Consider the following 17369-nt stretch of genomic DNA (forward strand, 5'->3'; position numbering starts at 1 on the left):
GGGAGTGCCAAAAGTGCCAATAAAGTAATAGAAAACATATAATTCCATAAAAATCACTGTATACATATAGATACATATAATTTAATAATAGAATACAGTTGCATTATTCATGATATATAAGTCGGTGTTACCATGTTATGTATTATTCTTTCTTTACCAGCATCTGTATAATAATCCAATCTATATAGGTGGACCTAATCAAACTCGGTATGGGGTCTGTCTTCTGGGCTAATAGTTCTTTCATGCTTCTAGGTGAAGGCGTTAGTAAGACTGGTGTTTCTCCCTGGGTTGGTTGGTTCATTCGTGCAAGGTGTGTGTATTATATATGTAATAACACATGCAAATGAAAAAATCCCATCAATACAAATAAATAAAGAGGGTATATGTGGCCTGATCGGCTTGCTTGTGAAGTAATGGCATGATTTCTATATCTTCCAGGCTCCTCTCGGACCTACCGGGTTGGGGACTATAACCTTAAACCCTTAATTGGAGTTGCTTAGCTCCAACAACATTAAACCCTTAATTGAATCCAGAAGGATACAAAAATTACCAAGGGAAGGGTACTGAAAGGTTTTCTTTGATATTTTCAAAAGAAGCAGCAAGATTGGGTATAAACCTGGCCACCGTAAATAATGTTATAATATATGTGAGGTAATACTTTTGACAGTTAACATTTTTCCTGTCCTTCTTATTATAATATCAACTGTAATTCAATTATGAAAGAAACTAATATAACATTTTTCTTATTCATAAATATCCATTCTAGGAAACTAGAAATTACAAGCCTGCGAAAATTAACTATATAACAAAAAAGCTACCTCCAAAATGAAACAAGCTCTGAGAATAACTATTGGTTGATTGATAACCATATCTTTTTAAAACTAACCAAAAGTCACTAGGCACACCTTTCTTTGACGATGCTTCCAGCTCTAAAGCCTTAATACCCTATAGTTTGCAAACCACCGTAACAATAATTGTAGGATATGGCTTTGCATCTTATTTATTGACTGTCTGCATGAGAAATGTAGGAAACTCAATTCTTCTGTTGTTGAATACCAGTTGAAAAAGTAAGTCACCGTGAGTCGCAAAAGATTGTTTTGACCTAGCCACTGATACATTTGTTGCATCAAGGACTTCTCTTACTGGACCTCGATCCACTGCTGCTCGGAATAGATGTGCAACTGGTGCTAGCACAAATGAGTGGTTTTTTACGAGTGCTAAGAAGCTCTCTATAAGTGCTAAGAAGTTCATTGGATGATGAAAAGAAAGACATGGTTAGATGTTGCCATTGCAGGAACACTCGTCATACTACTTAAATTTCCCAGACTTGTTATCCAAGTTTGCAGCTCCCTAAGGAGCTAGGATTCACCAAGCAACTAGATCCACTCAAGCTCTCCTTGTTATTGATGTTGTAGGCTATGGCTATGTATCTAGATATTGATATTTACATGTAGGATACAACAAGATATGTTGTTGCTTGCTTTGGTGCTGCTTCACCGACTGGATCTACCATAAGACGGATATGAATCTGCGACCGCATCAACACTAGCTTAATCGACTGCTGTTGATGCTACCTTTGCTTCTATAATTGTATTTACCTTTGCTGGAAAGTTTTTTTTGAGGTATTTCCAATTTTGATGATTTGCGTTTGCTTTCTTCTACTGTGTTCTATGAATTTCACACTGGAAGAAGTGTTGGACTCGTTATCAAGTTCTGTAATCCTCTGGTTTCTCCTTTGTATTTCTGCGATGACATTATGAACAACCATGTAGCGATTGCAACGATTAACAACAAGTTGAATGTTGCTCACAACTAGAACCAAGAAGTGAGCCATAAAAGGAAGTGAGATGGATCACCATGAGAAGGGAAGTGAAGTGAAAAAAAGGCAACCGCTTAAGGGGAAGACAAGTAGAATATTTCCAGACCATATTCTACTTGGGATTGGACCACATGACCCGTGAGGACCAAATCTCTCAGGCATACTTTTGTTCGGGATTGGACCACATGACATGTAAAGACCAAACCTCCCTGGCATATATAGTCCTCCTTGGATTGGACCACATAACCTGTGAGGACCAAACATCCCCGACATACATAATCCTGCTTGGGATTGGATCGCATGACCTCTAAGGACGAAACCTCCCAGCTAACAGTGTAATTGGAAATTTTTTCTCTTTATAGCCTTGCTTGGGATTGGACCTCATGACCCGTGAGGACCAAACCTCCCAGACATACTTTTGCTCATGATTGGACCACATGACCTGTGAGGACCAAACCTCCCAGGCATACATAGTCCTGCTTGGGATTGGACCACATGACCTCTAAGGACCAAACCTCCCAGCGAACAATGCAATCCGAACCTTTTTTCTCTTTATAGTCTTGCTTGGGATTGGACCACATGGCCCGTGAGGACCAAATCTCCCAGACATACTTTTGCTCGAGATTGGACCACATGACCTATGAGGACTAAACCTCCTAGGCATACATAGTCCTGCTTGGGATTGGACCACATGACCTCTAAGGACCAAACCTCCCAGCTAACAATGCAATCCGAACTTTTTTCTCTTTATAGTCTTGCTTGGGATTGGACCACATGACCCGCGAGGACCAAATCTCCCAGACATACTTTTGCTCGAGATTGGACCACATGACCTATGAGGACCAAACCTCCTAGGCATACATAGTCCTACTTGGGATTGGACCACATAACCTGTGAGGACTAAACCTCCCCAACATACATAGCACTACTTGGGATTGGACCACATGACCTCTAAGGACCAAACCTCCCAGCGAACAATGCAATTGGAGCTTTTTTCTTTTTATAGTCCTGCTTGGGATTGGACAACATGACCCATGAGGACCAAACCTCCCACGCATACTTTTGCTTGGGATTGGACTAGATGACCTGTGACCACCAAATCTCCCAAGCATACATAGTCATGCTTGGAATTGGACCACATATCATGTGAGGACCAAACTTCCCAGGCATACATAGAACTGCTTGAGATTGGACCACGTGACCTGTAAGGACCAAACCTCCCAGCTAACAATGCAATTGGAACTTTTTCTCTTTCTAGCCCTGCTTGGGATTGAACCACATGACCAGTGAAGACCAAACCTCCCATGAATACTTTTGCTTGGGATTGGATCAAATAACCTATGAGCACCAAACCTCCCAAGCATACATAGCCCTGCTTGGGATTGGACCACTAATCTATAAAGACCAAACCTCTCAGTCATACATAGTCCTACTTTTCCTGTTTGAGATTATACGACGAGATTAGACCACATAACCGGTAAGAACCAAATCTCCCCCAATGAAACCACAAAAACTCATTTGGGAAGGTTAAACCACACAGACTCATTTGATTCCATTTCTTGTACTCTACGTTTTCTGGTGACTTGCTCACAGCCACCCGAGCGAAGTAAATGATATTCTTAAAACAAACAGAACCGCAAAACTCCTGTAAAATCGAATAAGTACACTTCGTTCACAAGTAACCCACCTGTGGTAAAATAGCTTTTTCTTTTGCAATATCGGCATCTATACCTGCCAATGGTTTCTTACTATAATTTTCAGAAGCCCAAAACTCAATGGGGTCTACTGCAAAAAACACAGAGAGAATGAATGCGATAATCCCACTTTTTGGAATAGCTAGCGCTGCAACAGCAGCATTTGTCTTCGCGCACAGGAAACTGGCGAGGCATCACTTGTTAGAAGAACAATATAAACAAATCAGGGAAGCAGCTGCAAGGCTGTGGGTGACTTCCAAGCAACCAGTCACCATTCTTGTTCTTGGATTCCAGAACCATGGGCGGAGCTCATTTGTGAATACCATGTTCAGAGTTCTTTACAAGGAGGAAGGGCCTCTCATTCTGAGAGCAGAGACGGGGCCTACCAAAAATACCACTACTGCACAGAGACTGCTGAGAGTGAAGAATAAGTTAATGGGATTGTACCCAAAATATTTGATGAATTTGATCGATACTCCTTGTTTATCGGCATTGGAGGATATTGATGAGGATGGTATCAGAAGCGTTTTAAGAGGTCGAGAAATTGAAGAGAAAATTGCAGAGAATGATCCTTGGAAGCAGATAAAGGTTAGGACAGTGGCTGAGTGTGTGATATTGGTTATAAAAGCTGATGATTGTCAGATCGGAGGACCTGCTTGGGATCGATTGCCAGCTTTGGTCAAAATTTTGCGTGCAGAAGGTATTGATCTGCGGTAGCACTGTTTGCCTTCTGATATTGGGTCTCACTATTTCTTTTCATTTTTTCACAGGTTTTTGTTTTTTTTGAGGAAAACATAACTGAATGTTTAGTCACAATCTGGACATGTAGATGATCTTGGGTACAACACTTTCACTTCATTTTTTTTTTTTTTTTGTCTTCTTCTTCCACAAAAGACAGAGGAACACAGCATGATGCTAGTTTTAATAAAAGTTTGTTAATAACACAGTTAAATTTGATGTAGGAGTATGTTAATAATAGTTAAATCAAGGGAATTAAGTGTAGAGGTGTAGATCAGTTTAGCTGGTCTGAGTGGAATTTAATCTTAGTCAGGTTTTAAGTTTTTTTTTAATAGGTTGAAGACCAAAATCACTTTTATGAAATTAAAATTATCTTAAATGGCATCAAATATTGATTGAGTTCCTTTATCCTAAAAGTCATCAAAACTCATGAAAGCAAATCTCTAAATTTTTATTATTTGCTTTAAGAATTTAAAATTATCTTAAATGGCATCAAATCTTGATTGAGTTCATTTATCCTAAAAGTCATCAAAACTCATGAAAGCAAATTTCTAAATTCTTATGATTTGCTTTAAGAATTTCTCATAAAATTTTATATTTATTGCGATGACTATTTTGAAATAAAATTTTCAAAATTTTAATTTAATTATCAATAATTATTAAGTGGGTAATGGAGGATGAAATATTCTAATTCAAAATTTTAATTTAATTATCAATAATTATTAAGTGGGTAATGGAGGATGAAATATTCTAAAAGGCATAAGCGATCCGCAATACAATTTCAAGAATTTTTGTTCTTTAAAATACATTTTTGAATGCATAAATGAATTCAACGCCTTGAACAACCCCTAGGGCACTCCAGTTATGCAAATTAAACAACTTAAACTCAAGCTTTTAAAAATATTTGTGGATTTTGATTAAAACTAACCAGAAAAATAGTCGTGAAAAAAGTCATTCCATCTATAAATTACACTACAACTATTCTAAAATATATGGTCATAGGTATATCTATTTTGGAATAGGATTTTCAAAGTTTGAATTTAATTATCAATACTTATTAAGGGCATGATAGGAATTTAATTTCCCTAAAATATTCTTAATAGTATTTACAAATTAAAAATTGAAATTTATCTTAAAAGCAATTATGTCTTATTTTCCCTTTTAATAAAAGTGATTAATAAAAAAAATGTCATATAAACCTATGTCACATAAATATGAATTATGCTTTTTCCAAACTATGATATTAGTAAGACATATTATTGGTTCATATTATTGGAACAAAATTTTATTTATAAATTAAGAACCCATGATCAAGTACAATGAATCTCTATAATTAAAAATATTGTTACATGTTTTTTTAAGTGTATATATATTAACCCATATATTAATTATTTTACAATTAATAATAATAATAATTTAAAATAAAATTATAATTTAATTCTTTTTTATTGTTTTTTAATCTTAATAATTTAACATAGATATTTTTTTTTGATATCTATCTATATTTATTAATCATTTAATTTGGCTATAGTTTAATTTATAGACAAAATAGTATTTGTCACCCAAATCCAGTTATAAAATTTCAAGTAAGATTGTGATATTTTTATGTTTAAAATATATATTTTTTTAATGTATAAATAGATTCAACACTGAAAAACAACTAAAGATCTACGTTGATGTTTTTCAGGGCTTCAGTTTGTCATGGTGTTGACGCACAGGAATGAAGCGCAGAAGGCATCCATAGACGTGGGGGATCTTGCAAGAAGGGTTGCTATGAGAGCCGGGACGGATTTTGTTCATTGTATTGAGAATTATGTTGTAGATCATCATGATGGGAAGAATAGTTTGAATGTGATCAACAATTTTGACACACACAACCAGACACTGAGCATTGTGAGGCAGTGCTTTGAGTATGTGAGGCAATATCGTCAAGCGAAGCGAAAAATCATCAGCAAACCCCATGGCGCAAGAGATGATCAACTTTCCTGTGAATCCTCTGCTTCGGACTAACTGAGTCAACAAAACCATGGATTATGGTTCGGTAATGGTACTGGTTTGCATTAATAATAATGATATGTTGGTTTTTGTTGTATATCTTGTCTGTCATTTGAGGAGGACTTCAATTTTTCATTTGTGCTAGCTCATTTATTGGATAGAAGAAAAACAATCAATTCATAGTGCTATGCTATCCAAGATTAATGCCAATACATGTAAATTCCTTTATGAAATTTGAATACATGCACATCACTCTCTATGAAAAATTCGAGTAACATCACATATAAATTGATTTGTGAGTATTATCATAAATGAATTGCACTTAAAGCATACTTATAAAGAATGTTAACAAAATGTATCCTACATCTCTTTATGAAAAATTGAGTAACCTCAATATAAAGGAAGACTTATTCAATAAAATTTGATGAGGTATATATTCCATTCTAGTTGGTATAGAGAGAGTGGTTGGGATAATGGTTTGTTATCCCTTATACCTAGTATGCAGTTTAAAAATAAAAAGGTTGAGAGCTTTTTCTGTTACGTCATGCACTTTAGAAAAATGTGTGTATAACTATCTCAAAATTGTAAGGAATACACATGAACAACTATTGAGGAGAAAGTGGCAAGCTATTGTAGGGAAGGCTATAGTATGGTACATAATGTGTGGTAATTGTTTGCATGGTGTTTATTTGCAATTTGCAAGGAGGACATGAAGTAGAAGTTGTGTTTCTGGTGTTGGAAGAAAACTTGTAGACAACCAAGTTGAAAGTGATTTCCATGGTAAGTATATTATTATTTTTCTTTCTAAATAGATATGGTTTGCTAACAATTGTGATAGGTTGATTACTTGATTTCGATATTTCAAAGGGCTAAATAGTTTCCATGGTAAGTACATTATTATTTTTCTTGCTAAATAGAGTGATTTGCTAGCAATTGTGATAAGTTGATTGCATGATTTCTATCTTTCAAAGGGCTAGCAGTGTAGCAAAATACGTAATGGAGAGACAAAGTTCATGATTGTCAAGTGGAAAGTCTTATGCACTAGGTGAACATTATATGTAATGGACAGACAAAGTTCATGTTCGTTAGGTAGAAAGCCTTATGTACTAGTTGAGGATGGATTTTATCAAGAAAATATTATGAGAATAAAATTGTGTAATGTGACATGATAGGATATTAAAGGATGTATGTGGAAATCTCATTGGATGCTTCATGTTGTAGAAAATAATTTGAGCTAGGTTTGTCTTTAGAACGATGCAAGCATCAAAATCTATGATGACATTATTGTACTTGTATAAATTAATGTTTGGAGCAACTATGAAGTGTTGTTACATGACATAAAGGGTATATGATTAAAAGGCTTGATGTGGTATGCATAACCCTTGAATTGTTGTTCTTGTAGGGTGTGTCTATAATTCCATTGAGGCATGATGGTGTTCTTGTTGTTAAAGACAACAAATAGGCATGTTGGTGAGCATCTATATATCTCAAAACATGTAACCTTGGAAATTATTCTTTGTGTGCTCTAGGTTAGTTAATTAATGATCAGTATTGTTCTAATGTATATCACTTCTAAGGGAGTATTCCTTGATAGCTATGAGAGGGATATGTTATGAGATCCAAATATAAGCTATATGAGATTGAAAAATTCACAAAGAGCACTTGCTATGGGGGAGTGTCACATATAGACCTTGCTTTTTTTATTGTGTATTTGATGCATGAGATGTCACTAAGTTTCCATGGGAAGTGTTTGAAATAACCCTTGCTTTTTATGTAGTTGCAAAATGAGTTGTGACTATGTTTGCATCTTGTGCAATTTTAGTATGTGTTTTGTAATGATTTAGTAATATTTTCTTATGATGTGTAAATCATTATAATGTTATACAAGATGAAAACTCAATCTCAACTCATGTAACAACTACACAACAAGTAAGATCTATTTCTAGTAGTCCCCATGAAAAATCAATGACAAACATGTGACAACCATGCAACTAGAAAAATGTTGTTTCAAACCATGTATATCTAAATGAATTACACTGTAAAATCAATTTATGATGGAAAATATATAATAATAAAAAACATAAATATAAAGGGCAATTTATTCAATAAAATTATCTCTCTCTCTCTCTCTCTCTCTCTCTCTCACACACACACACATTTAAGTTAATTTCATCTTAGAACTTACTTATAAAGATCCTCCTCAGGTAGTTCACTTGGCAAACCTATGAAAATGTAAAGTAAATGTGAATACAATGGTCCCATGTTCAAATCCCTGATTGCTTACATGTGGTTGCATGCTAGGGGCTGACGGAGTTCACTAAGGAGTTAAAGTGGCAGCGATCAAAATCAACCCCATGTCATGTAAGTATGAGACCGACCTAGTTTCCAATTCCTCCATAAATAACTATAAAAATAAAAAAATAAAAAGTAGTAATAATAATAAATAAACTACTTATAAATGTCTTGCACACTAAAATAATGATATTTTGAGAGGAAGTATTGTTTTATAAAAATTACATGATATTGTGGAAAAGATAAAATTTCAAATAATAATAATAATAATTAATTATACAAAAGAGATCAATATTATTAAAATCAAGCACAAAAATGGGCTAAAATAAGATAGATCAATGTGCATTTCTTTATTACTCAAATGGTACACATATTAATATATTTCTAGTGACTATTGGATTCAACTTCCAAGGCTTCTTAGACTCCCTGTGACAGTGCACATTCCTTCTTACCAACCCAAACAAATTATGTGTCCAACATCCCCCCCACTCAATTTAAAAAGGTGTATGTCAACCCAAGAAGAGAGCTAAAATATGAAGGTGAATAATAGTGAATGGTTGGACCTACTCTTTGAATATGGTAGTTTAAGGAGGACCACATTTGAAATGAGGTAGAGGAAGTCGAAGTCTTCTACTAGTGATGGTTTAAACCTAACCACCAACTTTAAAACTTGGATAAAATTAGTTTTTGGAACAATTCCAAATTTGGCTATAAGTTGAATTCTACTCCGAAATGGAAGTGCTCCCTAATGATGGTTTAAAGATGACCACAAACTGATGAAATGGGTAGCAGAAGTCAAATTATTCTACTAGTGGTGGTTTAAGGTTGGCTAGCAATCAAATCATGCTCATGGAACATGATTCTATCTCTGGCTACAAATTTGACTCTAGCTCTGGGTCCACTAGCTGCAAAATCTAGTTCAAGCTATGACTCGAGATTACTTGATATGACTTTGAATCTAGTAGCTAACTATAGGTTTTCCTCTTACTAGATACAAGGTGGAAGGATGAAAATATCTCAACTACAAGACATGTCAATACTCGAGAATGAGATATGGGGTATTAACCAAGATTTCTCCTTGGATGTTGAATACCATTTCCAAGAAGAAATCCATCGAAGCTGAGTCATTATTCTTGTAGGATTCTTGTGTCTAAAACATCCATATAAATTATGAGTATGTTTTCCACAATGCTCACAAGTGTGAAGATCAAACACATTAATATTTCATCTGGCTAACTCAATCACAGTGTTGGCATGTATTAATCTCATGTGGAAGTGTAGTAGGTGAATATGAAATTTATTGAAGAAACACAACATTCTGAAACTAGATTGGTTTGAAGTAGTTCGGAATGTGACAAGTCACTTCCTTTTCATATCCAAGACTAGTTCTATCCTTGATCTTGATGACTTCTTCCCAAGGTTTGATGATGAGTTTGGAGATATATGTGTGTGTGTGTGTGTATTGAAATTATATTTTACCGAGTTTAAATAAATATTAATATTGATTTGTAATGTTCTATATCTTCATGTGAATATGCTCCTGAATTAGTGTCACTAATCTAATCATGTGTTGAATTATAATGGGATAAATCTCAAACAAAGAATTGTTTTGAACAAGAACTAGTCTAGAATGTTGATTCCTTTGTTATAATTCATCTTATTGTAGTTGTGACTCAATCTAAAGGAACTTGATTTTATCATGCACATTTTGTAAATAGGCTCAAATATTTGTGAGAGTGGCTTTGTTGATTTTTACTATACCATAAGCATTAGAGGGTATCAAAGTATTCAATGATTCTAATAATTCATCAATTCAATCCATTTATCAATCTCAATAAACGAGGGGCGTTAACTTCTAGTGAAAATGTACCTAGTTACAATGCAATTGAACAAGAAATAATTGGAATTTATAATTCATGATTCTAGAGTTGATGTTTTGGAGAATTTGGTATCTACGAATAAATACTAATTCCCTAGATAAGTAGCCATATCTAGAACAACAATTTAAAGTATTTTATTCTTTCCCTATAAGTAATAGATAAGATGAGAAGATGAGAAGACCGACTTGTAGTTCCGCTTTCCTCTCGTCTCCTTTGTATCGATCTTGTCGCCCCTTCCCGTACTTGATACGCTTGAGAAGTACCTATAAACACAACAACAAAAAACAAAACAAAAAACAAAAAAAAACAAAGAAAAACAAAAAAATAAAAAAACAAAAATCGATCAAAGCAAAAGATCTATTGAATATAAGCGAATGAATTAGATACATTTCACATATATTAAAATAATACAAACATATGGGAGAAAGGTTCAAACACTTTATTAAATAGAAGAAGGAATTACAACCATTGTGTCTGATTCAAAGTCATTCCTCCAGCTTGGATCCCATCCACATCACATCAAAAGCATGAAAAACTTGTAGCATTACAATACTTTCTTCAAAGCCAAATCTCATAGCAACATTATCTCCTTACAATTCAACATAATCCAGCCCCTGATCACTTAGATGAGTGGTCAATTTATAGGGAGATGAAGGAGGTTTTGTCATAAATGGTGGCATTGAATGGCCTTCCATACCTAGAATTAGTTCCATGGAGGAAGGGATGAGAGGATAGGATGCATCTTAACTCATTCTTCATCCATTTTCGAGCTCATAGGAGTTGATAAGTGAGGGAACCTTCTAGATGACTCCAAAAGATAAGAATATTCCCCAAACCCTATGTGAATTTCGCTCAAACTCGCCCAATGCAGGTGAAAGGAAGCCTAAGTGCTCTGTAGAGCACCTTGGCATGGACTTAACTGCTCTGTAGCGCACCCTTACATGGGCCTACCTGTGCTGGTCCCTCTAGAGGCCATTTCTGGATGTCTTCAAGTCATGAAATTGTCTGGGAAGGAGGCATTCAAAGGGGTGACTTGTTTAGGGCATGTAGAAACTGAAATTAGGGTTTGATGAGCCCTAAAACACTGATCTGGATGATGGGATTTATGTGCCCAAATGGATCGGTAACAATTGAATTCATATTGTGTTTCCATTGTATGCACAAAATGGACTATAACTGCATGGTAAAAAAATCACACCATGCTCTTTAAAAAAAAAAATAAGAAAGATAAAGAACTTGATTTCAAAAATATTACATGTCTAAAATAATATTTATCATCAATCGATCTAAGAGGATGAGTGAAAATTACAAACAAGCTTGTATATGTATAAACCTTCCCTCGAAGTCATAGATTCAACATGCCTACAAAATTTAAACTATATAACCCTTTTTCATCACTTGTATTCCAACTCAAATTACTAGCTTGGCTAGAGTCAAAGAAAATAGGTTAGATTCAAAATTTTCAATCCTAATCCAAAGCTTCCCTGTGTTCCTTAGATACAGGGATCCTTCACCTTCCCATAGTAATAACCCTAGGAACACTCTAAAATTGATTTCAATAACAAAAACATTTGCTCTACTTCTACAAGCATATGATAGAGGCCTTGAGATTCGAAACAAGTACTTGGAAGACTTATCCCTCACTAAAACTTAACATACTATAAACCAAGTCATTGACCAATTATAAAATCCAAAATTTTCAAGCTTAGAAACCATAGCTCACCTTCATACACATTGGTGAAATTGAAGCTTGGGTTCCAAGCATCTAATGCAAGCGTCCTCTAGATATTATTCAAATTTTCCATCAAAACCCACCTCACACCTTGTTGATGTAACACTAACCCCATTATATTTTTTAACATTAATAAAAATATTGGAGACCCATGAATTTTAAGCTTTTAATTCCCTCCTTTGTAACAAAATTCTAATCTTCCTCACTTAAACTTCAAAATGTAAATCCCCCCTTATAAATACACTTTACATGCCTTTATGTGTAAATTCATCAAGACCCAAGGATAAACTTTGGTACATCGGGCCAACGCTTAGACGAAGTCAGGAAGGATACACCTAATGCCTTTGATCCCGATGAAGCTCTCAATTATATTAATCATCCACCAACTAATAGGATAATTCCATCATCTAGATAATGGTCCTCAGAAGCTCATTCCTATGAAACTATTCCCAAACTTCCTGCAGTCCCGAAGACCCAACTTGTTTTCCCGTCAATTAATTCCTCACTCCCCTCTGTCAAAAAGCATGAAACCTTCCATTCTCGAGCATAGGCCTTTATGTTAATCTTACGCCTTATTACATTTTACTCGTTAAATGATCTGATATTAAGGTCTCTCCCCACCTTGTGCCATGTTGGCATTTCAGGTCGATGTGGCATCTTGACATGTGGCAACCTAGCCATGTGACAGGAAATGTGCAACTCATTTTCCGTCAAATCAGACCCATCGTAAGGCAATTTTTTAGTGTCACATGGCATCTATATGGAACTATCACATCAACTCATCCCACACCATTGGAACTACTATATCGTCTTAGGTAGCAGTGTTTTCACATAAAAAAATCCATTCATGAGATGCCCAATATCTGATAACTAGCTTAAGATTATGTTTTAGTTGGTTAAACAAGAATTTAATAAGTGTTTAATAAATCTTAATATGGTTTATGCACTTAACTCCTCGGACATATATATTGTAACCTTGGATAGCCACTTCATGACTTCGATTCTCTATTCATTAAGCATGTCACCAAATTGCTTCATAGTTGTGTTTGTGTCACTTGCATTACTTGTCATTAATAGAAAATTACCACTTCAAATGAATGCAAGTCTTCTCGAACAAGAAATTACTTGGCTTAATTTTCTAAGTGTGAAACTATAGTGCCTATTCTCTGCTAATTCTGGTTTTCTTTCTTCCTTCAAAAATTTACAATATTTTCTTTTTTGACTAATTGAGATAAGAATTATCATGGATCCGAGGAAAGGCAAGAAGCAAAACTGGGCCAAAAATGTCAAGTATCCAGAGTCCAAGAACCAAAATTCAACCCTTTTCTCAAACACTATTGCAAATTGCATTAAAAGAGTAAATCATGGTATGAAATATACAAGTTCCCATAGGATTCAATCTATTCATATTTGAAGTTCAAAGATGATGTTGCCTTCTAAGACATTATGAAATCATCTCTACTCAAGGTTGCATCCAAACTAACACCAATTCCCTATACAGAAATGGTCCGCTAGGAACCTGACCATATGGACCTTCCAACACAAATGATATGTGACAGTCACATGAACATCATTGGATCCTTTAGGCCTAAGGACATACACATAATGTACCAACTTCATAAACTTGAATTTAATTATAATGTTGTGAAAAACGATTTACAAATGCCTCAATTAATCAAATATTGGTGGTATGATTAAAATAGATTCCATATTTAGAGCTCTCAGAGCTATTCCACTACCTATTGTAAGACAGGACCTTATTATGTTTCCACTTTTACTAATCAATTATTCAATGAGAAGAACCCTTTTCATTTTAGGTTAGATTGGGTTCCCGCTATGCAAAGAGGTTTACATGGATTTGTTTTCAATTGGTCGGATATCTTATTGGATAACCTCTACATGCATATCAAGTATTTTTATAAGATCAAATTATGAGGAGAAACTACTTTTTTTTACTTGTCAGCCAATATAATGGATGCCATTTATTTTCACACTCATTTCCCCTTAATGAACTAACATTGGACTCCTGGCTCTGGTCCTATACATATTTATTATTCTATAATATGGGAAGAAAATGAAAAGAAATAATTCTATGAAATTCTATCCTTTATGATAATCCCTCTCCATGAGAGAATCTTTGGTTCCTTTCCACCTAGGTTTACGAATTAAGCCATGCAAGGCTTACATCAAACAAGATATTTGTATGTAGAAGAAACTTTTTCTTATGTCGGGATTTTTGGTGTTCTTTCTCCTCCACACGCACTTCCTAGGTTTTCCCTTAATATGCTTGAACTTAGGTAAATTTCCTACCAAATGGTAGCAAAGATCCTAAAAAGAAACATGTAAGAATGGTTAAGAAAATTTTTCCTTCTTTCCAAATTCACATCAGCCTTTATACCTTATATAATATACAACATGTCAAGATTGAAGATGTAGCATTAAATATATCAATTTTTCATTCATCAAATTCAAAATGCATGATCCCTCAAAGGTCATATCTGAGCATTGTATCTAGACAAGTATAAAGAAATATTCCCATGATAAATTACCCTTTGATGATGCTTTTGTTAGACTCAAATCTTATCATGAAGTTTTTCGGAGAATACAATATCTCCCTAGTAATGAATGAGTTGATTTTATAACATTTCATAAGATCAGGAGAAGATGCCTCCCGCCAATCCTACATAAGGCAAGTGAATAATAGGCTCAAGCAAATCTCGGAAGTTCTACCTTGACCTCTAGTACACAAAAAGCAATATCTCATACATAGGCAACACCACAAGGGAAAACTTAGCCAAAAAAGCATTCACAACAACCAAGATAGACATCTTTTGTAGTTCAAGAAAGAGCTCAAACATCCAAACCAACTATTGATCTATCTCTATCAATTGAGATATTATCAAATGAGTTACTAAAATAGAAGATCACATAGCAATAAATTAAATTTATTAGGGAAAAGAAGTTGTAAAATGAATGGGGCTTATTTGAAAAGGTCCAAGCAGGGAAAATCACAGAGGTACAAGTTCATAGAAAAGTATACACACCCTCGAATCGAATTCAAGTGGAACCAACATAAGCACCATGTTGTTATTCCATGGCACTGGAGAACTAGGTTAGGGTCTTAGAATCCCAAACACAACCAACTCAAATTCCACAACAAACTACTTTTCACAATGGAATAAATATATAATTAAATCAACACTTTCACAAATAGATAACTTTTTAACAATTTTTCAACAACCCAACTTCGTTATATTAACAAATTTTATTACAACTATCTAGGGCTCTCGTACCATGGATCATGGCCCTCATACAATCATTGGTACAAGAATATAAAAAAGGTTTGGTAGTAGTCCTTCCACAACCAACCTACCCTGAACAAGATAACACATGACCTACTTGTTCATGTGGCATCCCGCAACCTTTTCATTCCACATGTCCTGAACACATATGTTGGTCCTTTGGCTCCCAATCTGCAACAACACCAATCTTCCTCTATCAATGAATCGTGATCCTTTAGGTCACTAAACACAACTCACCAATATTCCCTCCAATTGATCATTTCTCCATCAATGAATCGACACATAGGGTATTCTTGTGAGTTGTTCAGAACTCTGTTTGTGAACAACTCCTAGATTTACCACTTGTTTCTCCTTATTCCTTCAAGAATAAAACCCTTTGGGACTTCTTCCCACTATTTCCTTCCTGTGTTTCTCCAATGAAGAGAAACTTAGGGCATGGAGAAATTCCTTCTATCACTATAAAGTGTCCTTATCTTCAGCAAAATTAGGCTAGAAAAATGGCTCCCTTGTTGCCTTCTTTTTCCCCTCAAATATTAGTCCATGAGCATCAAATCACTGCCACTTCTAGCAAAATTATTGTCCTTCTTAGGTCTGGACTTAGGGTTCTTTGGAAACCTACTTTCTTCCCTCTAATCAGCCACAAGATTCCCAACCAATATTGTCTAGCCTGGACTATCTATCCACTAGAAAACAACATCAACACAAGAGGACAAACATATTTTTTTCTATAACCTTTTGTTGTTCCTCATGACCTCGACATTTGTGCAATTTATGAGCTTTGGTTAGGGCACACGTCAGCCCTAACTTCTATTAATTTTCACACTACTCTATTTTGTTTGATTTACTTTAGCCCAATTCAGTTAGCAATATTTTCAATAACAATTAATGTTTGCAATCATCAACAGTAATTGAAGATAGAACATTAAATGCAATGACAAAGGATACAATCAATACATCAACAAGAGACACCATATTTGGTCAAATACCAAGGAAAAAACCCACAAGGGGGAAAACCCTTTGAAAATTCTTCTTCTATTAGATCTTCATAAAATGTTCAGCAGAGAATACAATGAGCCCAATGCAATATCATTCAAAAAAATTATCCCAAAAAAATTCAGAAGTATGTTTTCATCATCAATATAGATTAGAGACAACTTTTCCTGTCTATGGTCAACTGCAATCAAATGTCAAATTTTAGCCATACTTTCTAGTCACGGGGAGGAAGAGGCATGTGTGCGACTAACAGATTCTAGTTGCTACCTTGAGCCTGCAATCCTGCAGCTACAGTCAAAAATTTCCTTTGACAAGCATGCGATTGTGACCCAAAACCCTAGAAACACATGTGAAGTTTGGACCCTGTAATCTTGAACCTATGCGAAACAATTTCCTCAACCCAGCCTTAGACTTGTGTGAACCAATCAATGAAGAAGAGAAGAAATTTCTTGGTGATGTCCAAATGATCTTGAGGTCACTTGTATTTATAGGCTTCCAAGGGTGTCCAATTTTTTTTTAGGGTCGCCTATCCAAATGTGCATATGTGGGATTTACTTCATAAGTACACTTTCCCTTAACCAAATTAAGTGTTTAAATAGACAAAATTAGTCCTCTCGAAAAGAGGAATCTATTCCCATGGTTGTAATTTGTCACTAAGCTTCAAAATTAAATCTCCCTATCATCTAGGTAAAAATTCCAACTACATCATGTAATAATCATATGTATCCTGTCATCATATCATGTCCCATATCTGCTCAACTCTATATGTTGAAACATTCTCGAATCTATATAAGAAGAATCATTGGGGAGAATTAGCTACCACCCTCTATAACGTAGAGAACACATTTCAATCCAAAAAAATATCAGGGAGCACATCTCAACCTGGAATCTCATGGGGGAGCTAAACATCTTCAACCCCATATC

General features: G+C 35.0%; 1 protein-coding gene across 1 annotated transcript; it reads left to right on the forward strand.

Moving 5' to 3' along the window:
* Positions 1-3498: 3498 nt before the first annotated feature.
* LOC149237530 (uncharacterized) lies at positions 3499-6456 on the forward strand. The gene is made up of 2 exons (XM_089366836.1): positions 3499-4213; positions 5939-6456. Exons 1-2 carry the CDS (start codon positions 3595-3597, stop codon positions 6259-6261), a joined length of 942 nt encoding a protein of 313 aa, XP_089222962.1. The 5' UTR covers positions 3499-3594; the 3' UTR covers positions 6262-6456.
* Positions 6457-17369: the final 10913 nt, after the last annotated feature.

Source organism: Pinus tabuliformis, chromosome 8 (genome assembly GCF_031772625.1).
Source record: "Pinus tabuliformis cultivar Carrire ecotype Pingquan chromosome 8, CPIR1, whole genome shotgun sequence".
NCBI classification, from domain to species: Eukaryota; Viridiplantae; Streptophyta; class Pinopsida; order Pinales; family Pinaceae; genus Pinus; species Pinus tabuliformis.